Source organism: Monodelphis domestica, chromosome 5 (assembly GCF_027887165.1).
Source record: "Monodelphis domestica isolate mMonDom1 chromosome 5, mMonDom1.pri, whole genome shotgun sequence".
NCBI classification, from domain to species: domain Eukaryota; kingdom Metazoa; phylum Chordata; class Mammalia; order Didelphimorphia; family Didelphidae; genus Monodelphis; species Monodelphis domestica.
In genome coordinates this window covers 117,585,501-117,608,951 of record NC_077231.1, presented here as the reverse complement: position 1 = coordinate 117,608,951, position 23,451 = coordinate 117,585,501, and the positions used below count along the sequence as shown (strand labels likewise).

The 23,451-nt window shown below is 38.6% G+C and overlaps 1 protein-coding gene across 3 annotated transcripts in view; it reads right to left on the bottom strand.

Moving 5' to 3' along the window:
* BORCS5 (BLOC-1 related complex subunit 5) overlaps positions 1–14,147 on the bottom strand; it is a 91,356-nt gene extending 77,209 nt beyond the window's left edge. Inside the window, exons 1-2 of one of the 3 annotated variants that reach the window (XM_007503712.3) lie at positions 13,657–14,147; positions 2,882–3,022 (exon numbers count right to left, since the gene is read on the bottom strand). In XM_007503712.3, the coding sequence (XP_007503774.1) occupies positions 2,882–3,022; positions 13,657–13,714 (199 nt within the window). In that variant the 5' untranslated portion in view covers positions 13,715–14,147. Of the gene's footprint in view, positions 1–2,881; positions 3,023–8,854; positions 9,167–12,954; positions 13,023–13,656 lie in introns of those variants that run through there. The other 2 variants (XM_007503713.3, XM_007503714.3) reach the window with 2 other exon arrangements.
* Between the last annotated feature and the right edge of the window lie 9,304 nt (positions 14,148–23,451).

The window sequence follows — 23,451 nt, the reverse complement described above, 5'->3', positions numbered from 1 at the left end:
AAGAGAGAAGGGAGAAGAAAAAACATTGAGGATTTGAGATTTGGAAGAGCAGCTGAGGAGAATGAGAAAGAAGTAACAGTTTTCAAGGGGAAAAGGGATGCAATTAAAGTAAAATGACATGAATTTTTTTTTAAACACTTTATTGATATTTTTTATCTTTATAGTGCCATCTTTACATTCCCCACCCTTCTCTCTACAGTGAATCCTCCCGAATGACAAAGAAAAACTATAAAGCCAAAACATCTCCTAAGTGGTTGAATACAAAAGTCATTTCCTACTTGGGGGGATGGGGGGGAGCTTTTAAGTGGAGGCATTTTCATTGTTCTCCATGAAGTTATTCAGAGCTCAACTTTCTTCAGAGCTTTCAACTTTCTTTTCAACTTTCATTTACATTGTTACAATCATTGTATATATCGATTTGGCTTATTACAATCTATATTAGTTCATATAAATCTTTTTCTCTGAATTCCTTATACTCCTACTTTCTTATTGTATAATATTATAGTACATTCATATCCATTGGGGGGTTTTTTTTGGTCTTTTTGGAAAGGAAACAAGGTATAGGGGATAGAATGCTGATTTGGAATTAGGAGGACTTGAGTTCAGATACCACCTTTAAGACTTACTAGCTGTATTTTGGGGGGCACGGCACTTAACCTCTCTTTAACTCAGATTCCTTATCTGTGAAATGAGGGAGTTAGAAGAGATGGCCTACAAAGTCCCGTCTAGTTCTAGACCTATATATGACCTCAGTTATTTCTTGGAAGAGGCACAGAATTTCAGGGTATAACTTCTCTGAATTATATTTATTATTCTACTTGGATAAATGGATTTACTCACAAAAAGGGGTAGAGGCAAATATGGGAACTCAACTAGCCAGAAGTTATTTACCTTCATACTTCAAAAACCAAAATTCCAAGGTCATCTCCCTCCCTACTATAAAAGACAAGGCTGGTAAACCGAGGTGAATGGAAAAAAAAAAAAGTATAGCCCTGAGGCCAGCTGAATAATAAACTTCTCTAAGCTAGTCCTTGGATAATAGAGATAATGCTCAGATAATGAGGCCTGCACTTTCCAGTTTACTGAGATCCATCAGAGCACTAGACTTTCAGAAGCCAAGGTCACATCTACATCACAATCCTGCCTTAAAGAGTCACATCAATTTCCTGCCAGCTGCCATCTAGTCTAGTCTAATCTGTCAGCAGAGGGTACCAAAACCTTCACAAGAGGCCAATGTGGCAAGAAAAAGAAGTCCCATGGGCAGCTAGGTAGCACAGTATTCTGACTCCTGCACCCAGGGAGTCAAAGTCCTTCCCAGCTTTGTGCTGTATGAAGATTTGATAAACATACCATCTTTGCCTTTATCCTAGTCATTGAGAAAAAAAAAAAGTTGAACAGTACCGGGCCAAGGAAAGATCCCTGCAGACACTTTACTAGAGACTTCATTTCAAAGAAATGTTGAGACATTAATGATTATTTTTCGAGTCAAGGCACTCAATCAATTCTTTTATTTCATTATTAGATAAATTTAGAATGAATCAGAAGACAGTCAGGAGCCTCTGATCATACCATACAAAGGTCATGTTGAGAAACTAAGGAGGTTACCTTAGAGAAAAGGGGGAAGGGAGGATGATGGTAGGAGGGAAGACAAGGAAAATGATAACTGACTTCCAGGACATGTGAAGTGCTAGCTTACAGAAGAAGATAATAGGATCATAGATCTAGATTTGGAAGGAATCTAAGAAGGCTTCTAATCTCACCCCACATTTTAAAGAAACTATGGCCCAACAGAGTTTAAGAGGTAGCTACAGGATGCAGTGAATAGAGCATAGGATTTGTATTCTCTAAGATTTGATTAAACTCTTATTTCAGATACTCACTAGTTGTGTGGCCCTGGGCAAATCACTGCCTCAGTTTCCTCATTTGTAAAACAAGTATAATAATAACACCTACCTCCCAGGGTTGCTGAGAGGATCAAATGAGATATCATAATAAAACAACTTGTAAACTTAAAACACTATATAAACTTAAAACACTATATAAATGCTAATTAGAGGTAGCCACGTTGCACAGTAGATAAAGACAACTCATTTTCATGAGTTCAAATCCAATCTCAGACACTTATTAGCTGTGTGACCCTGGGTAAGACACTTAACCCTTTGCCTCAGTTCTTCATCTGTAAAAATAAGCTGGAGAAGGAATGACAAACTACTCCAGTATCTGTACTAATAAAACCTCAAAATAAGACTCAGAAAGAGTCAAGTACAACTGAAATAACTCAGCAACAACAAAAGATTATTATTGTTATTATTATTATAAGTAATGTGTCCAAAGTTACATAGTGTCAAAGGCAAGATTCAAGGTCAGGTCATAGGATACCAGAGTTGGGATTAGGGTTAGATTATTTCTCTTTCTCCCATATTATGTTGGTCTATATAGACCCATAAGGCAGAACTGGGAGCAATAACTGGAAGTTGCAAAGAACCAAATTTCAACTTGATTTAAAGTTGAACTTCCTAACAATTAGACTGGTCCAAAAGTGGAATAAGCTGCCTCAAACAGGTAGTGAGTTTCCTTCCATTAGAGTTATTCAAATGCCAATAAACTTACATGCACATGTATTATAGAGGGAATTCTCAGATACAAATTGGATGAGATGGCCTCTGAGAGCCCTTCCCACCTTGGAATTCTTAGGTTCTCCCAGGAGAAATCTGGGATTATAGATCTATAACCAGAATGAGTCAAAGAGAGACTAAGTGCCTTGAACAAAATCACAGAGCTGGTAAGATTCAAACTCAGGTCCTCCTGACTCCAAGGCTGAATTCTATCCCTTACACTACACTTCTCCTTCAGGAACACAAGAGGAAACAAAAATTCTTACCTTTCAAAAGGGGCTGAAAGGTTGGAATCTCTTGTAATTTGATGACATCTGGATCACTGCTGATACTCCTTGAAGCCTGAGTTCCTTGGGCAACCACAACAATATCATCCATCTTGGCTTTCTGCTTGGTGGGAGGAGTCACTGAAAAAACAAAGATAAATTGCTAAGTTGCTGCAGACAAGTCACCTCTGTGGTACTAAAGATATATTTGCAGACTTCTAGACATGGGAAGGATGCTAGAAACAGATGGGTTTACAGAAAAAGAACAGGTTTTGAAGTTAGAAGATTTGAGGTTGAGTCCTAATTCTAACACCCTACTTTCATGGATGAAAGTCATCAAGTTGCTTAATTTTTGAGTCTTTTTTTAATCCACAAAGCATTCTTCCTCCCTGCATTGTTATGAGTAGAGTATATTAAGGTCCAAAGGGACTAAGGGATCCATAAGCTCAAGGCCAAGATGATGGTAGATAGGACTCACATCCAAGTCTCCTGACTTCCAAGATTAGACACTTTCATATTACTCACTACCACCCTCAGCTTAGTAATAGTGAAAATCTTATTTACAGCTCAAAGCAACATGTTCTGTTCTTTATTTTCTCTTTATGTTCTTATGGCAAGTAGATTTGTTTATTTATATATTTATAAAGGCCTCATTTTTCAAGTATAATAGAGAACTGAGTCAAACTTACAAGAATACAAAGCATTCCTCAATTGATAAATGGTTAAAACTATCTATAATCATGTGAAATGCTCCAAATCACTACTGATTAGAGAAATTCAAATTAAAACAAGTCTGAGATAAAACCTCATACCTATCAAATTGTCTAATCTGACCAAAAAGGAAAATGGTAAATGTGGGAGAGGATATGGGAAAATTGAAACACCAATACACTGTTGGCAGAACTGTGAACTGATACAACCATTCTGGAGAACAATATGGAACCAGGCTCAATAGGCCACAAAACTATATATACCCTTTGACCTAGCAATATATCCCAGAGATCAGAAATAAGGGGAAAAGACCTATCTGTATCAAAATATTTTTATCCGCTTTTTTTGTAGCAGCAAAACTGGAATCTGAGAGGATGCTCATCAACTGGAGAAAGGCTGAACAAATTGTGGCATATGGTTATAATGGAATACTATAGTGCCATAAGAAATGATAAATAGGATGAGCTCAAAAAAAACCTAGAATGATTTAAGTGAAGTGAGCAGAATCAGGAGAATAGTATATATAGTAACAGAGATATTGTACAATGATCAACTGTAAAGAATTAAACTATTATCAGCAAAGCAAGTTTCTAAGATATCCATATGGGACTCATGATGAAAAATGCTATTCACAGCCAAAAAAGGAACTATAGGAGACTGACTGAAGATCAAAGCATGTCATCTTCCACTTTATTTTTGTCATGAGTTTTTTTATTGCATGTGTGATATGTGTCTTCTGTCACAACATGAGCAACATGGAAATATATATTGCATGAAAGCACTAGTATAAACTATACCAACTGATTTACCTAACAACGGGGAGGGAGGGAGAAAATCTGAATTGTGAAATGTCAGAAAATAACTGTCAAAAATTGTTTTTACTTGTAATTGAAAATTTTTTCCAATTAAGAATAAAATCTCATATGCTTCAAATTCCAAGACATGTAGTAGTTAAAATTAATAATTTTGACAACAAATTCTGTAAGTAACCAAAAGAAAGACCATATATAAAAGAGAAGGAAATTCGAATAGCATAAGCCATCTGCATCCACCATAAGCCACAGAAGGGATGGAATAATATATTCCAAAAAAGCAAAGGAACTCAAGATAGAACCCAAAATGACATTCTCTATGGGCTGGTGCCTAATCATCAATGAAAAAAAAGAGGCACATTGAGTAAAAGTGAGTGGTTTTAAGCATTTTTGAAGGAAAAAAAAAGATATGATCAGTTTATCTGACTTGAAAACACCCCAAACAATAGAAATACAAATATGGTAAGGAAACCATTCTCATGGAAAGTACAAATGAGTAAATACAGTATCTCATCTCTATAGTTTATTAAAAGAAAAGACTAGAAAGGGAAAAACACCCACGGGGTTAAAAATAATAACAGAGGAAAAATATACAGGTTTCTTTCAAACAGTTCACAAAGTGGTAAAAATAGGAACAGAATTTAAAGAAAGAAATGTGATGGCGGAGAAGTACCATGGCCCAAACCCTACAATCCTCACTACAGACCCAATGAATGTATTTTGTGGGGCTAAACTGAAGAAGAGGGTGCATAAAAAGAGAAGAAAGGTAAAGAATAAGAAGACTATTTGTGATATACTTGATCTAATCCATGATCATCATAGGAGAAGATAACTCTCAGCAAGAAAAGGGGGTCCAGAAGAATAAGTGAGGTAACAAAGGGAACAAAAGAAATGGGAAAAAAGAGGGAGATCTTGACTCTGTGGGGGAGAAGTCCCACTGAAGAACATTTGCATGAGGAGAGATGCATATTCTCTAACCAGATATGGGGACTTTACAATGGATCTAATCTGTAGGGATTTGGTGCATGGGGAAATCACTTCCTCTGACAGAATGTTCTATCTCCATGGATAACATCCTACCTTAGAGGAAAAGAGATTCATGTTCCAGGGAGTAACTAGCTTCCAGAATGATTGGGGGGGGGGGGGGGAGAAGGGAGTGTCATGGACCCAGAGAGGAGACTGCATGGCAAATAGAAAACAAAATGATTATGGAAAGGGCAAGGAATAGAATTAGATCCAATGATTTGGGCATAGGGAAGTTTCTCGAATGGGCCAATGCTTATTTCCTCCTTCAGGAATTGATACTTCTAAGAATGAGCCACAATGGATAAAAATGGGGGGGGGGGGGGCGCAGAGGGAGGTGTGTGTGTGTAAAGGGTTAAGATCTATAAGGCAATAACATGGAAAATGATTAGAAGAGAGGCTTCAGACTTGGTACTGTAGAAGCTCAAAATCCACATGGAACACAAAGATTAAAGAAGAAATACAATAAATGAAAGAATATACAAAAAGGGAAGGAAATTAATAAACATGCCAAGGTAAAGGAATCTTTTAGATAAGAGTACAGAAAAAGAAACTGAAGGGAAGATGTGGGTAGTTTGAATGAATCATTTTAATAACCAGGCAAAAAAACAATGTGGAAGAATTAGATAAACAAAATTTTTTTTAAGAAAGGAATTGATAAGTTGACTGGGGCAAAACTAGGGAGAGTTGGCACAGAGGGGTGGTGAGAGGGGTTGTGAAGGCAAGAGGGCCTGTGGGAATGGAATTTGTTAAAAGTGGATTAAGGAAATTAATCATAGGGACAACATATTCTCTTTAAAAAAGGAACAAGAAAGCTGATGGGAGGAAGTTGAACAGATGAGAATGAGCTGGAAATGAAGTGAGCCCTATGGGTAGAGCTCCTTAAGATACAGCAGCTCTGGGTAAGGAGTCACCAATTATGGAAAATATAAATCTAATTTATAACCTGAAATGTAAGCAGATTAAATAACCTGACAAAATAAGAGTGAAAGCTTGAATAAAAAACAAAATTATATAATCTTTTGCTTACAAAAACACATATTAAAAGCAAAAGCATACAGAAAGTAAATATGAGAAGGAAAAAATTTACTATGTATCAGGGAATCCAAAATCAGGAGTTGCAATCATGCTATTTATCAAAGATAAACTCAAAGTCACAATATAAACAAAGATAAAGAAGAAAACTGCATCATGCTGAAAAGATCCATAGACAACAAACCAATATCAGTATTAAGCTGATATACTCCAAATACCATAATCTAAAAGTTCATAAGGGAAAATCAACTTAATTTCAAGAAACATAAATTTTTGTTATTCAGTCACATCCAACTTTTTGTGACTTACATTTGGGGTTTTCCTAGCAAAGATACTGGAGTCATTTGTCATTTGTCATTTCTTTCTCCAGCTCATCTGACAGATGTAGAAACTGAGGCAAATGACTAGGAAACAGTTGAAGGCAAGAGCCAATAAGGTGACTGTTTTTCTGGACTTGGCTGACTGGATTTCTGGACTTTGGGCTGATGGTGGTAACTTTGAAGAAAGAAGCTGAGTTTATCTCTGGGACTTGGAATAATCAAGCTGGAAGTGGCCTGGCTGATTTGAAGGGAGAAGGACAATAATCCATATATCTCTCTCTGACTTGCTCTGTTTCATGCCATTTCTCTCAATCTCCTCCAACCTAAGCCTCACTGTAGATAATAGGGAAACCTCCAACCCTCTTACCTTATCCTCTATCTTTCCTGTTTTCTCTCAATAAACCCTTACTTGAGATAAAGAAAAGAGTATTTCCTCTGAAACATCATAGCTCACCTGAATGACTTAGAAGGAGGCTGAAGAAGAAGGGGGAAGGGGAAACTGAAGGGAAGAAGAGGGAAGGAAGAGAGATTGGAAGAGGGGAGGAAAGGAGGTATAAAAAGGAAGAGGGTAGGCAAAAGAAAGATAGCTACCTGATCCATTAGTTATCTAATATCCATCAAATATACCCTCCAATATCATCTATTACAATAGGTAGTATCTGAGGCAGATTTTAACTCAGGCCTTCTAAACTCCAGGTGCAGAGTTCTACTTTCTCCTGTGCCACTTAACTGCTTCCAATTATGTAAAAACAAGCTATATACAGGATAAATTAGAACTAATTGGCAAAGGGAAGGCACCAGAATTAATTGTGTATTTCACATTATTTCCCTCACACAATATACTCTAATCAAACTGTGGTGCACTTGCCACTCCCTATCCATGACCCCATGATTCTCATCTCTATAGTTTTATGCAGCTGTTCCCTGTGCCTGGAATTCACCCCTCCTCATTCTACCTTTTAGGATTCTTATGTCTACTCAAAGAACAGCATAAGAGCCACCTCCTACATGAGGCCTTTAATGATCTTCCAAGTTTTTAGTACATCTTTATCCCAAAATTACTTTGATTTACCATGTCTATGCTTTGTATTTAAAATATAGCATGGCCTAGTAAAAAGAGATGGCCCTATAGCCAGAAAAACTTTTTAAAAAATTAATTTATTTATTTAGAATATTTTTCCATGGTTACATGATTATTTTCCCCTCCCCCCTTCTGGAGCTGACAAGTAATTCCACCATACATGTATCATTGTTCAAAACCTATTTCCATATTATTCATATTAGCAATAGAGTGATCTTTTAATGCCAAAACCCCAATCGTATTTCCATCAAACCACATGATCCATCATATGTTTCAGAAAACCTTTTGATCAAGTAGCACCTCTGGCACCTCCTGGCTTTGTGACTCTGAGCAGCTCCATATTGTAGAAAGCTCTCCAAGATGGTAAGTTGTAAGAAACATGCCAATCTGCTTCAGTAGGTCCTGACCTAGGAGTTCCCCACACCAGTGAAAATGTAGGTCTAGTCTCTATCTCAACATTTTGTATTTATTTGCAATGCATTTTTTGTAATATGTTTACAAAATATATTTATCTGTATGCAAGCCAACCTCCCTCCAAAAGAATGTAAACTCCTGGCAGACAAGTTATTTCTTTTCTCTTGTGAAGATGGAATTGACTCTCCCCTTACCTACTGTAATATAGAGGGAGGAGAGAGAATGGAATCTTCCCTACTGAGTCAGGACCAGAGTGAGATGAAGATGAAAATGAAGTCAAGGGTAGAGAGAAAGGGGATAGATTGGTTTTCCCTCTCTCCTCTCCCTGGCAAACCCCACTCTTCTATTCCCTCAGAGACTTGCTGAAACAAAGTATAATACAGCTTCTCCCTCTCTGAGGAGAGAAATGCAACTTCCCTCCCCCCAAACTTCAAGTCTCCCTACTTGGATACTAAGAAGCAGGCACTTGATCTTATGAACTGCTGCTATTTATTCTAAGGGAACAAATGAAGGGTAGGGCAATTGAATTGAGGAATGAGGTATTGGGAAAGAGGGAGTGGGAGGTCCCTAGAAATACCTGAACCCTTCTCCCCAAGTCTGGCAGGGTCAGGCTTTGCCTGCCTGACCCTCTGAGATCAGTTGTGAAGATGTCCTGACTTTCTAGCTGCCCTAGCTATTATAACAAGTTCAAGGACTTTCAGGGAATTGAGAGGAGATCTTATGGTGAATGGCTTTTAGCAAAGTCCTATTCACTCTGCTTGCTTCATTGAATTCTGGGCCAGAAGTCACAGGTGGATGGTGCCGGCTCAGAGATCTACTCAGGTCAACCTTTCTGGTGAGCTTCCCACAGAGAAGACCTCTCCAACTGTCCAGATTCTCCCACTTCCTCTGTTCTTCCTTTAGAACTCTCTCTCCTTCCTGCCCTTCCCCCACTCAAATTGGTCCCCAGTATGATGGATCTGTTTGTCTTCTTCCCCTAGCATATTCCTCTCTTTAAACTTAATCAACCAAAAGGGAAGACACCCCTACTTAACAACAAGTAGGGGAGGTTTACCAAACCACTTACTAAAGTAACACCTCATTGCTCTCTGGGTAATGCTGAGCAAATTTAAAGACTGCAACTGTTCCCTGTAAAGTAGAGGAAGGGATAGGAAGGGACATAAAGAAAAATCCATTAAAGGTCCTAAACTTCCTGTCAGGAAGTCTTTTGAGGGTCTTTGGTCTTCAGCCGAAATCTTTAGCTTGAAGGACCTGGGGCTGGTGACTTACACTTTTCTGGTAAGACAGTGATTTTGGATCTTCCCCTTTGGACTGGGACTTAAAAAAAAAAAAAAGATATAAAGAGGAGACCCAGACCCAGAGTGGATAAAATACTTTTCCACTTAGGGATTCCCCTGAATACCCAGCTATGATCTCTGGGTATTCTAACCTCCTGTTAGTGAGAGTAAAACTGAATCACTTTCTCTCAGTGGGCCAGTTGTGCAAATGCCTTGGAGACAATTGATACATAAAAAACAGTATCTCTTTTATTATAAGAGGGGATATAAACTTAGGATCAGAACCAGGGGTCTTTAACTCTAAGGGATCTAGCTAGTCCCCCACAATCCTTTATGTCCCTCCCAAGAGGGAGCCTTCTGGTCTTCAGGCTAATTTACGAGTTCCCTGTTTTAATCTAGGTGTTCCCCAAAAGCTGACTAAGCTACCTATCTATGGTCCTCAGTAGTTGGTAAGATTTATTTCAAAAGCTGTCTCCAAAATCCATTATGATTGATCTCAAACAGTTAAGTTCACTCCAGAGGGTCTGACTCTTGAAGTAAAATCTCAAAGCTGACCTGACAGGATTTTTAGATAAAAACCTTCTGGAAAGCACAGCAGGTATAGTCAGATCCTTTTCTAAATATTTCCCAGTCAAACAGAATACCCCCAAAGATGTTTTAGGGGTTTACTCCTTCTCCACAGTCAGGCTGAGGTAGATGAGCTCTAACAAGCTCCCCTTTCCTCCACCCTAAGAGCCCAACCTCTTATAGGAAGTCACTACTTTAGCAGTTGTCACTTCCAAACTGTTCCTCGTCTGCCTTCTGCCTGCTAAAATCCTTTCCCTTAAATTCCTAGTATGTGCCTTAAAGACAGCCTTCCATTTCTCTTAAATCTTGTCCTATCTCTATCCTTTTACCATTACAGACTGCAGCTTTGAGCTATGGATTGGGTGAGTGAAAAAAGCTGACCCTCCTTTCCTGGCTTCTGGAAAGATTAGCACCAGAGAGGTCTCCCTCTCAGAGGAGTCTCATGGGTGAAACCCTTGCTTAATTACCTGCAGAGTCTTCCAGCAGAGGGGTTAACTAGCCCTGCCAGAGTGGAGCCAGGCATAGGAGCAAATAGTGTTTTAGGTTAGATATCTTCTTTACCCTCCTTTTACATTTCTCCACTTTCATTCTTTCCCTTGTTTTGTAAATAAAGCTAATAAAAAGTCATTTTGACTTAAGCTGTATTAATTTTTAAAATCGGTGACCACATTCTCTTATATTTGATTCAACCCTTAAAATTTAATTCCTTACACTCTTTTTTTGTCTTTGCATCCCTTGGGCACAAAGAATAGTACAGGGGATTTAATACATGCTTAAAAAACTGTAATCAGTAGTCAACTACTCCCAAATCTTCTAACCAGGGATTTAAGGAGAATTCCAGACTACAGAGGGTCTCCCAAGCGTATCCTTATTTTGAACCATAATCCAAAGGAATTGCAGAGGCCAAAGGATTGACCAAGGTCAAAGTACATGGTCCCTTGGGATCATTCTCCATTTCAGGTCAAGATAACAGGTTTTTTTTAAGCTTTTCAACAGGAAGCATGGAAAGATAGTGGGAGGTAATAAAAATGTACAGGGCTCAGAGCTATGAGTCACACAGACTTATTAGTCTGTACTGCCTGGGTAAGTTATTGTGAAGAACATGACTAGTTAATCTGAAAAACTTAAATAAAGGCATAGAGCCTTGAACACAGTAACACAATAAATATTAATTGAATAAATGGGAGAGATAATTCATTCAAAGTTCAACACACTATACCAGCAAATATTTCATATCTTAGCTAAATTTTTATATTGCTGTTCAAGTCTGTTTCTCTTTTGTTCCTACCTCATTGTAAATGGAAAATAGCTATTACATGTGTTATAACTGGATCAGACAGGAAATAATCCTAAGGAATTATTTTTGCATCTGTAGTAGAAGGCCCTAATCTTTGGCAGTAGCTATTCCTAAGAAAATGTAATAAGGTTTGCCCATATCTTAGTCATTCAATCAGATTCCAGGACAGCAATCAAGGTACAGTGACCCACTTTAGTCCAGAGAAGCTCCAGATTGATCTTGGCGACAGAATTTGTTTGATATGGTGGAAAGTTGTAGACTGGTTATATAAGACCTAAGTTTGGGTTACAAATTATAACAACTTACTAGCCGTGATCCTATGGGTAAGCTCAATCAATCTCTCAAAGCCTCAGTTTCATCTTTAAAATAGGCACCTTAATAGACTTCCTGTTGTACTGGGTTGTAATGAAAGCACTTTTGCAAACTTCAAAATGCCTTACAAATGTAATTTTAAAAAAAGATTTATAAGCCACCCTTGGTCATAACAGACTTAGCAGAATAGGACAATTTCAGGACTGGATATTTTTTATGCCCCTAGCCCTATTCCAAAGTATATCCCAAACCTTCAGGCTTAGCAAGAATGCCTCAGTCTCCACAGGATAAAAAATGACAAATGATTAGCCCTCATTCAGCATCAATTATAGGTAACACCTTCTAGACCCCAAGAATAAATAATACCTCCCCTTCTCCATCACAAGCACCCAGAGAAAATAATCCAGACATAAGGAACATAAGAGAGTACCATGGTTAGGCTATTCATTAGGAACCTACAGAATGAAAAAGCAAGATATAATGCCAAAAGAATTGGACTAGCATTCAAGAGGCCCAAGTTCAAGTCTGAGCTAGGTGACCCTAGTTACATAATCTGGATGAGGCTCAGTTATTAAGTAGGATAAACCACATTACTTACTTCACAGAGTTGTTATGAGCAAAGTATTTTGTAAATTGAAAACTACTGAGAAGCACTATGGTACAGAACAGTGATGTCAAACAAATAGAAATGGGAGCCATTAGAATTCCTTCAGGTTATATATTTGACTTAGTTTTTAAATGTAATATTACATATATTCTTGTGTATTTTTATTGTTAAAAAATTACCAATTACATTTTAACCTGGTTCTGGCCATGTCATAGGTCAAATATTTGAAATGTCTGGTGTAGTAGATAGCTAATTTTTCTAAGAAAAGACTTTAGTTCAAGTCTCACTTCTGGCAAATACTGATTTGTTACCTCTGCCAGTCAGAAACCCAGGCAACTCTCCAAGATTTTGATTCTAAGTGTAAAATTACCCAATGACACTGGAATAGGGTATTTCCTCACTGCATCAAAGAAAATTCCCCCCAAAAAAATTCTCCATCAATGTAAATCACTATTATTACTACAAGTACCTATGAAAATTTGGCTGTAAGGGACACACTGCATTTCTATGAAAGAGAAAAGCAAAAAATTGGCAATCATCAAGTGATCGCTGGAATCTCCAGTGCTCTTTCTGAACTGGTAGGTTCCTCCAAAGCCACTTCTCTAACCAATACTTACACTGATCTCTCCTCTGAAACATCTAGAACTGGGGTTCTTAACCTGGTCCCAGGAATAAATTCAAGAGATCCCTTAAGGTGAACAAAAATAAAAATCTTTGTTTTCATTAATCTCTAACTTAAATTTACCATTTTCTATAAATATGAACTTAAAAGGGGGATTCTGAGAAGGATATACAGGCTTCACCAGATTGCCAAATCTGGTTGATCTGATTGATACCCATCAGCCATGAAACTGGTAGTATAAAGGATAGATTTGGCCATGGAAAAGAAATCAAGATATTAGGGGAAAGGGGGGGGAAAGTTTAGCTAGGAGCCACAGCACCAGGAATCCGTGGTGTCGTGGGAAAACTACAGGATTTGAAGTCAAAGAGCATTGATTCAAGTCTCAAGCTCTGCCACTGTCTCCCCAAGAAAGCAATTCGCTAGTCCTCTCTCTGCAGGAGCTTCTGTATAAAAAAAAGGATTGGGCTGGATAATCAGTCCATTCCCAGTACTCCTCCTAGGATTTATTGGCCCTTCTGCCAGGGGCGCTCGATTGCACCTGACAAGTCCCTGGAACAAAACTGGTTCGCGAACCTCCTAAAACCCTACTAAGGCAGATGAAGGGATGCACCATAGGGTTACCTAGCAACCCCCTCTCCGCCCCCGCCCGAGGAGATGGGAATGGGGAGAAAGCGTTGACAAGCGCGAGGACACCGACCTGAGGCGCTCAGGTCATGGGGTCGGCTCTCGGCTTCCGTGCTCTGTTCATTTCCCATGGCGGCCTCGGACGCCGGGAGAATAGGCAATCGGCACGTGCGGGGGCGGCCGGGCCCTAGCTCCCCGGGGTTGGACCGGGAGCCGGGCCCGCCCTCAAACTGGGCGGGGGCGGCGGGAAAGAAAGGCCACGGCTTCCAAAACCGAGGCTCCAACCGGAGCCCCCGCGCCACTCAGAAGTTAGGATCAGATACGGCAACAGCGCGTCCCCCAAACCCTCTGTAAAGTGCAGCAGCAGCCGAAGCTAACAGAGGGGGCGGAGGCGGGCGCGGGAACACCCCCACAAGGCAGGCTAGGCAGGGGCATGCGCCCGATTTCGCTCCAGCTCTCTCTCGCTCCTTCCGGGTTGAGAGGCAGCAGCACCGGCTTTAGGAACGGGTCAGTTCCGGCGGTTTAAGGAAGAACTGCGGCCGACTGGAAGTAAAAAGCCCGGCAAGGCCGAAGCCACCTTAAAAGACCAGCACCGCCTTTAAGGACCCGAGAGGTCTTAAAGGACCAGAGCCTCTTAGAAGGACAAGGACTGCCTTAAAGAACCTGAACTGCTTTAAAAGCTCAGCGCCGCCTCCAAGGGCAAGGGCCACATTAAAGGATCCAACTATTGAAAGCCATCTTAAATGCTGGAGGCTTCTGTGAATTCTCAGTCTGCTGACTGCAGGAGCAAGAAAGCATTCGAGATTGAGCAGGAGGGCTCAAAGGAAAACTCTCTCGGGAAAAGCCGAATGAGTAAAAAGTGTAGGAAGTTGAAAGTGGGTATCCGAGAGAAGAAATCATGGAACTTTGGGTTAGAAGCATCTTGGGAACCACGTTTTACAACTCCAATATGAAAAAAGTATCCTCTCTGCAAAGTTCCTGGACTGCGGTGGTCCAGCCATTGCTAGAAAGCCGCTATTTAGAGGAAACTCATTAGGTCCTGAGGCAGCCTATTCCCTTCTTGCCTCATTTTGCCTCTTTTCACTTTCTACATATTTGCTATAAAAATCCAAAAGTATCATTGTTGGGCTTTTAAGGTCTTTGGATGGCTTTTAGTTTAACGATGTATTATTTTGATACATGCACCAGATTTTCATTTGTTAGTTTTTTAAAAGGACAATATAATAGGGGATAATATAGATCCAGTTGGGTATATTATGGAAGGAAGGGGATGGAAATGGGAGAGAGTAAAACAGCTCAATCTACATCTGATTTATATCTGCTGGTTATTTAATCCACATTAGATCTTCAGGCACAATTTTGGTTTTATATTTCAACTCACATATCTTTTTTCTTGCTTTTTAAAAAAATTACATGTAGAAACAATTTTTAACAATTGTCATCTGACATTTTTCGATTCAGATTCTCTCCCTCCATCCTAGAGGCGTTGAATAGTCTGATACAGGTGATACTGGTGCTGTCATGGATTCGTATTTCCATATTCCTCAGGCTGTGAAAGAAAACACATATCACACACAGTAAAACTACTCCTGAAATAAAGCGGAAAGTGGCATGCTTTGACATTCAGACTCTGGCTGTGGACAGCATTTTTCTTCATGAGTCCCTTGGGATTATCTTGGGACCTTGCTTTGCTAATAAGTTTAGTGCTTCACAATTGATCATCGAACAATATTTCTATTACTGTGTACAGTCTCACATATCTTTTCACAACTCTCCTGTAACATGCCATTTAAAAAAAATAGCACAATACAGAGCTCAGAAAAAGATTAATAGTAGTAATAAAACCAACTTGTATTCATATAACACTTCATAATTTCTAAAACATTTTTTCACATACCTTTAAATGTTACTCCATGGTAAATATAGGATATATACTTATCCTTTATGTCTGTCTGTACCCTATACATATAACCCTAATCAGTTACAACCTAGGTAAAGTTAAGAAGCAGAATATAATTTTGGTACCATCTCATCCATAACTCACTTCATTTCCCTTCTTTTAGCAATTCCCTTCCAAACTATTTCATTTCACAGATTCACAGAATTTTAGAGCTGGAAACCACCCTTAGATCAGGGACATGCTAGAGCCACCCAGAACAGACATGAGAGAGGAGACTTAAATTTTTAGGGTGAGCATTTATACCTCAGAAACTGGGAAACACTACAGAGGAGGGCTTGATTTATTGTTTTGTTGATTGTCTCACCTTAAGGGAGTGAAGGAGGAAATGCAGATTAAACTTAAAAATGTGCCCTATATTCATTATTTCCCCCAGAGAGTCAGTTGTTAAACATTAACCAAAACACATCTGCATCAGAGCCCATTCAATCTAAACCTCTCATTTTTACAAAAGGGAACACTTGTGGTTTGACCTGTGTTTTCAAAGAGGATCAGGGACATCATGTTTTGACTTGTCTATGAGTTGGATTTAAGTGAGGCAGAACTAAACAAAATCATCAATCTCACTCTTTCTCCCAGATTATCAAAGTCCAGTGGCAAGACAAAAGTCAAGACAACTGTCAATGTCCTGGAATGCAATAGACGACCTTGGTGTATTTGACGTCTGACCAAGCTCTAAGTCATCCACAGGGCTTGCTTTCACCACCTTCATGGATATGAGAACAAATTTTTCTCATCTGCTTATTCTGCTGGAAAAAATATTTACATGCTTGGGGTAGACATCCTCCCTAAAAAGTTTTCAGTTACTCTCAACCTGATTTAGCCCACCTGTCAAGATTGTTTTCCAGGGTGTGATCAGTCACTAGTGGCACATAATACAGCATCTTAGAGCCATTTGTGAGAGCTGGGTGACAGGTGGACACCAAAGGACAAAAGACGCCCCGAGAAGGATTTGGCAAACCCAGAGGTCTTTCCTGAACACTCCATCCATCTAAAGAATCCTAGAGGACACTAAAAGAACAGAGATATGAAGGTATTCACCCAAAGTCATATATCAATGAAACCAGATTACTTGTAACTTTTATCCAGAGGCACAATGCTATATTTAGTCTAATACAAGACTGTTGGTCCACTATAATGGAGAGAGTATTGGATCTTGAGAATTTGAATGCCTGTCACTCTACAATTATGGCTTTGGGTAAGTCACAAGCTCTGAGCTTCATTTCTTTCTCTGTAAAAAGAGGAAGTTGGCTTAGATGTTCTCTCAGGTCCTATCCATCTCTTAATGCTACTATCTTGGAACTCTCTGTGTCCAGTAGCACCCTACATCTATAAAAGAAGTAAAAATGTTTGCCTTTACCTAACCTCCTACTTAGAGAGACAAGAACTAAAGATACAGGGTGTTTCAAAAGTCTCCAAGCTATTAATGCTTAAAGCTCCCATAAAACTTTTGGGACACCCTGTACATGAGTCATTGGTTAAATCAGTAGGTTTTGTTTTGTTTTGTTTTTGGATAATCCTTTCAAGTGCTTTCCTTACTGTTCTATAGTGAGACTATTCTTATACCCATTGTACAGATGAAGAAACTGAGACTCAGAAAGATTAAGTGTCAGAGCTAGGACCTAACCCTAGACCTTCTAATTCTTTGCATTACACTACAATGTAATACAATTTAGAACATAATAGAGCAGAAACCCCTTAATCAAGCTGACAAAAAGCCCGAATAATAGGGAACGGATGGATCCAGACCTCCGCTTGTCCTAGAACCAGAGAAGCCACATCCACAAACTTTGAGGCTTCTTGCTCAGTCTTTCCTAATTGGTGTCGAAACTTCTGTAGCAACTGAGTCAGAATCCTACTGGAAAAGAGATGGATAGGCCATTCTGCTGGTGCTGGAGGGAAAGGGCTACAGGAAGAACCCCGATCCCCATTTCCCAGCTGCATTGACTTAGGGAGAGATGAGCCCTTTTCGTGGGCAGGACTGTTCTGAATGCGATATTTTGATGCCCTGTGTCCATAGGGAGACGACTCTCCACTGACCCTGGGTTAATCGTCCTACCCTAGGGAGTTTAAATGAGCTTTGGGTGCAATGTCTGGCTTAGCCACCAGGTGGCAAGCTGCAGGAGCTTTTCTTTTAGTCCCGCCCCTAACGTGCCCTGACTTTGGAATGCCCCGACCCCGAACAAGCCTGATTGGTCCCTGCCCCCAACTTGTCAAACAATATTTCGTCTTGTTTGGCTTGGGCACAGCCCTTGCCTACCGGCTACCAATTTAAAGGACATGAAAAGAAATACTAAGGAAATGCTTAAATATGAACTCTCCTGCTTATTCCTCAGAGCCCTCAGCCCTAGGGGTAGCCCATTCTCACCGGGCACTTTCAATGATACTCAGAAATTAGCAAATTGCCAACAAATCGTTTTTAATAATAAAATAAAATGCAAAAGAAATATACATACGTTCTCCTCTATATCCTCCCAGTCTTCAGTAGAAATGGGAACACTCCTAATCAAATTCACCCAAAACTCCTCTGAGAAGTGTGGAAGAGAGGAATTGGGAAGCATGCAAAGAGGCAGAAGCAGTGACTGAATGGTTGGTCAGGCAAACAAGAGGTGCCATTTGGAATGTTACCGGGAGAAAGCTGGAGGCAAAGCCAGCTGCTGGCTGGATCCTGGTTACCCTGTTGCCTTGTATCAGGGAAGGAAGGAGTTTTCTCTCTTGGACTTCGGAGACTCAAGCTGGAGGTGGCCTGGTGACTTTGAAGGCAGAAGAAAGAAGGACAATAGTCCAGATAGCTCTCAGACTTGCTCTGTTGATGACAGTGACTGAACTTCCAGACCTATCAACCATTCCTCTCAATTTGAACTCTATCCCAATATCCTCCAACCTAAGGCTTGCTGTAATATTAGGGAAATCCTCAACCTTCTTACTTCCATTCTCTATCCTTTCCTGTCTTCCCCAAATAAACCCCTTACTTAAGATAAAGAAGAGAAAGAGTATTTCATATGAAACATCATAAACTCACCCTGAGTGATTTAGAAGAAGAAGAAGGAAGGGGGGAAGGGAGGAAAAGGGAGGCTGAAGAGAGGGAGGAAACAGGGAAGAAGAGAGGGAAGACAAAAGAAAGAAGATAACTGCTTGATCTGTTAATTATCAATTACCAATCAAATATAGTCTCATTATTATTTACTACAATTCGGCACCCAGACTGACTGAACTTCCCAATCTCTAAAACAACAGCAAAGAGGTTCAAGCTAGTGATCTGTGGGGTATTTTGGCAGCCATTACAGGCTATTAGGTTTATACTATCTTATATAGCAACATGACTAATATGATAGTAGATTCAGTGGAATACATTAGCAATACTACTGTGTTCATTCTACAGATGCCATTTCAAAAAGAAACCATTCTCTGGCAAATTTTGACACAGATCTACATCATTTCCATGGCTGCAATACAGACACTGACCTATCTTAAGAACATTTACAGATTTGTGATTCCTAGAAAGACAGCACAGATAATGGTAGTGGATACAAACTTAGAGACTTGTTAAGAACATGTTTGAAGAATTTCTCAAGGCAAAGGGGCTAGATCTGGTTAAGGATAAAGGAAATGATCAGGCAGATAGTGCACCCAAAGAGACAGACAGAAGGTGATATTTCCCTAAATTCACCAGACTGAAGGTAAACAAAAGGAATGGGAATTACTGAATCTCCTTGGTTACCCCCAATCTGGGAGGCTGCTAGTCATGGCTCTGGATCTCAATGCCCATTTCAGCCCATTCCAAAATCCTGCTTATGCTAGCCAGGTATAACAGCACAGCCATCTCATGAGAAGGGAGAAAGAAAGAAAGAAAGAAAGAAAGAAAGAAAGAAAGAAAGAAAGAAAGAAAGAAAGAAAGAAAGAAAGAAAGAAAGAAAGAAAGAAAGAAAGAAAGAAAGAAAGAAATAAAGAAAGAAAGAAAGAAAGAAAGAAAGAAAGAAAGAAAAAGAAAGAAAGAAAGAGAGAGAGAGAGAGAGAGAGAGAGAGAAAGAGAGAAAGAGAGAAAGAGAAAGGAAGAAAGAGAGGAGATAAATAGAATTCAAAGTAAAGACCTTATTTTCCTATTGTGCTACCTATGAGAGAGAGAGAGCATGATTATCATAATTTCATATGGGAATATGGGAAATCCTTTTTACAGATTTGGATATCAAAAATTGCTCTTCCAGGCTCTCCCTCTCTTTGAATCATTTCCTTGGACCCAAAGGAAAATAGTAATTCAATGAGATAAATGGGCAAGCAAATGCGCTTGAGTTATATGCATAAATATTGCCTGTTTAAATGCTGAATAGGAGCTTTGGTTGCTTACAGGTGAGTTGGTGTGAATACTCTAGAAATGATCCAGATCTAGATGTTACCAAATTTATCTGGTAAAATATGAGCTATCTGGCATAAATATTATTAATGGCTCTGAAGGTGAACCCAGTCTATCTGTCCTTAGTCAATACAAAAACCATAATTATTCCTTTCAGTAAGTAATTCCTATAGAATTTTATTTGAGGTTTTGCTAAAGCAATCAATATTTAACTTCCAAACTCTTTACTTTACTCAGGAGGATATTTCTAATTATTTTGATGAATCTGTGATTTTATTCTCTCTACCAGTATAAATCACAATCCTTCAATGCCTTATCCTATGTATTTTTCTCCACATTTTCCATTCAGAGCAGTGTGCCCTCCTCCTTTTCTTTCATTGTGTGAGTGTATCACTCCACCCTACTCATCTTTTGTCTCTCATTCTTACTATATGGCCAGTCCTTCTTTTTCTCCAGTCATATGTGTTCTTAATGATGTCTTTCAGCCCATTTCCCATGCACGTTATTATTGGTGACATATTACAACATATTTAAACTCACTGTCATATTTTTCCTATTACCTTTTGGATTAATTTTAATTCTTCTGACATCCTAATGATACACGGTACAGAGGCATAGAGCAGCCCTGGGAGAATGTTTGTGTTAAATGTTTAACCAAGGTGGCTGATTAACCAGAGGCAGTACCTACATTCCCATACACCTATTCCAGCCACAAACAAAAAATAGCACCAGACCTAATGATAATCAAGAAATCCAAAGAGAAACTACAATGAGTGACTTTATCATCCTACAACTTCAGAAACAGTCAACCAGAAGCCCATAGATAATAACAAAGGGGATCAGAAAGAAAAGCCAATGCCAGGATAGGTGAACAAGATGAAAAAAATCTCCCCACATGTCCAAGGGCAGGCCACAGACACCTGTAACCTATAAGTCTCTATCTGGAGCTGACAAGAGTAGAAGTCCCTTTGCCAGAAGACTTCTTCTCTCCTTAATAGAGTGCTCATGAGGTTCTGCTAGGTTCATTATATGATCCTGAAGCCAAATTCCTTCACTGTTTCTAATTTGTCCTCAGCTCCTGAAATAGGCACTGTTTTCAACTTGTGTGGTTCTGGGGACTCCACTAGGTTCTCCACGGAGAGTTCAAAATCTTCCAAATTTTTAAAGAAAGGTCATCCCCTGGTCAAAGATGGGAGGGCAGGAAAGGGTAAACAAAGACTCTCTTCTCCTTTTTTTTCCCAAAGGATTCTTTTGAATGGGCATGGATATTGATTTTTGTGGCTTTGTTTTGTAGCTTGCAATTTGGGGGATGCAATTGTCTCATTTAGAATCTTTTCTGATTCCCTAAGATTTTCTAAGTCAACCATAGTGTCATCAGCAAATGGGGAGAGTTTTATCTCCACTTTACCAATGTTTTTGATTTTAAATACTCTCTTGTCTTATTGTGATTGCTATTATTTCTGCATCTAAATCAAATAATAACAAAGAAAGTGGGTAAACTTGGAAAAGATTCTAATGCTGAGCTTGTTAACTTAAGGTATATACATTTCAGGAATACTCTGGGAACTTGGATGGGAAAACAAAATTGCATCTTTACATTTACTAATCTCTAACTGCAATACAACATTTCCTTCAAGTCTGAATATAGACAACAAATATTATTCTGAGAAGGGGTTCAGAGACTTCTGTAGGCTTTCAAAGGCTTCCATGACACACAAAAAGTAAAGAACCCCTGTTCTACCATATTTCTATCCCAAATGATGCTTTCTTTGGTTCTTTAATATGATTTTTAAAACCTAGCATATCAGTGGAAGTAATAAAAAAAATTAGGAATGGAGGGGGAACTTTCCATACTCTATAATCAAATAAAGGGGAAATTGTCTAAATCATTTCATCCTATTTAAAAGAAGAAAAAATAAATCAATGTAAAAGACTAGAGAAGGGAGACTTGGAGATAAAGGATCTCAGTGATTGAGTACTAGGTAAACATCAAAGCATGAGTTTCTTATGAAAGAACTCTCCATTTGATAAGAACTATTAGGGGAAAACTGGAAAATAGTGTGGAAGAAATTGGGTTTAGACCAACATTTTGTACATATTTCACAATAAATTCAAAGTGGTTATATGATCTGAATATTAAAAATCACAGAAAAAAATATTTTTTCTATCAAATATCTCTAACCAGGGTCTAATATCCAAGATACATAGATAACTAACATAAAATACTAAATTTCATTTGCTAGTACATAAATGCTCAGAAGATAAAAAACAAACAATTCTCAAAATAGGAATCCTAAAAATCATCTGTCACTAACAATGAGAGAAACACATTTTTAAAAAATTCTGAGGTTTTATCCCAGCAAATTGACTAAGGTGACAAAAGATGGGAAAAGTTGACAATGGAGGGGTAATGGGGAAATTGGCATAATATAAGTATTCTGGAAAGTAAATTGGAATTACACAAATAGAGTGGTTAAAACAGCCATATTTTTTGGCCCAGAGATTCCATTGCTAGGCAAATATCCAAGGAGACTCCATATATACTCAAATAATTGTTACAGCACTTTTTGTGGTGGCAAAGAACAAGTAGATGGTGATTGATTGAACTTTATGTGTGATGTTGGGCAGCTAGGTGGCACAATACATAGAGTGCTGAGCATGTAGTCAAGAAGACCTGAATTCAAATCCAACTTCATTTACTAGCTGTGTGATCCTGGGAAAGTTGTTTAACCTCTGTTTGCTTCAGTTTCTTCATTGGTAAAATGTAGGTAATAATAGCACCTATCTCCCAGGGTTGTTGGAAGGATCCACTGAAATGATCATTGTAAAACATTTAACATAGTGCCTGGCTCATAGTAAAGGCTATATAAATTTTAGATATCATGATTGTTACTATGATTTTTATTATATATTTATTTAATGGAATATTACTACAATAAACATAATGAATACAGTGAAGCCTGGAATGATTACATTAATTCATGCAAAGTAGAGTAGGCCAAGCAAGGAACACAATATATCCAAAGCCTATAGCAATTTAAATGGAAAGAACAACACAAAAGTGCTTAGAAATGAATGTTTTGAAATGACAAAATCAGAAGACTTTTCTTCTCTTTTCTAAAAGAAGGGATAACATGGAATGTTGCATTTAACATCAATTTTTTATGTATTGGTAAGATTTCTAGAATTTTTTTTATTTTGTTCCTCTTTTTCTTTTTTTGTGTGAGTAGAATAGGTATACAGGTTAAAAATCTGGTATGTAAACAAAAAACATCAATAATTTTTTTTTAATAGAAGAGAAAAGAAAACAAGAAAAATCCACTGATTATTTCCTGAAAGAATTCTTCAAAAGAAAAGTCTCAAGATATGATAACCAAAAAAACCCAGATCTTCCAGGTCAAAGAATATGTAAAAATATAGTCAGGCAGAAAGAAAGAGGTCAAGTTCTAAGGAATTTCAGTCTGAATTGCCCAAGACCTAGCAACTTTAACTATAGATCTTGGGATACAAAATTCTGAAAGGCACAAGGCATAGAGTAATAAACAAAACTAACTTACCCT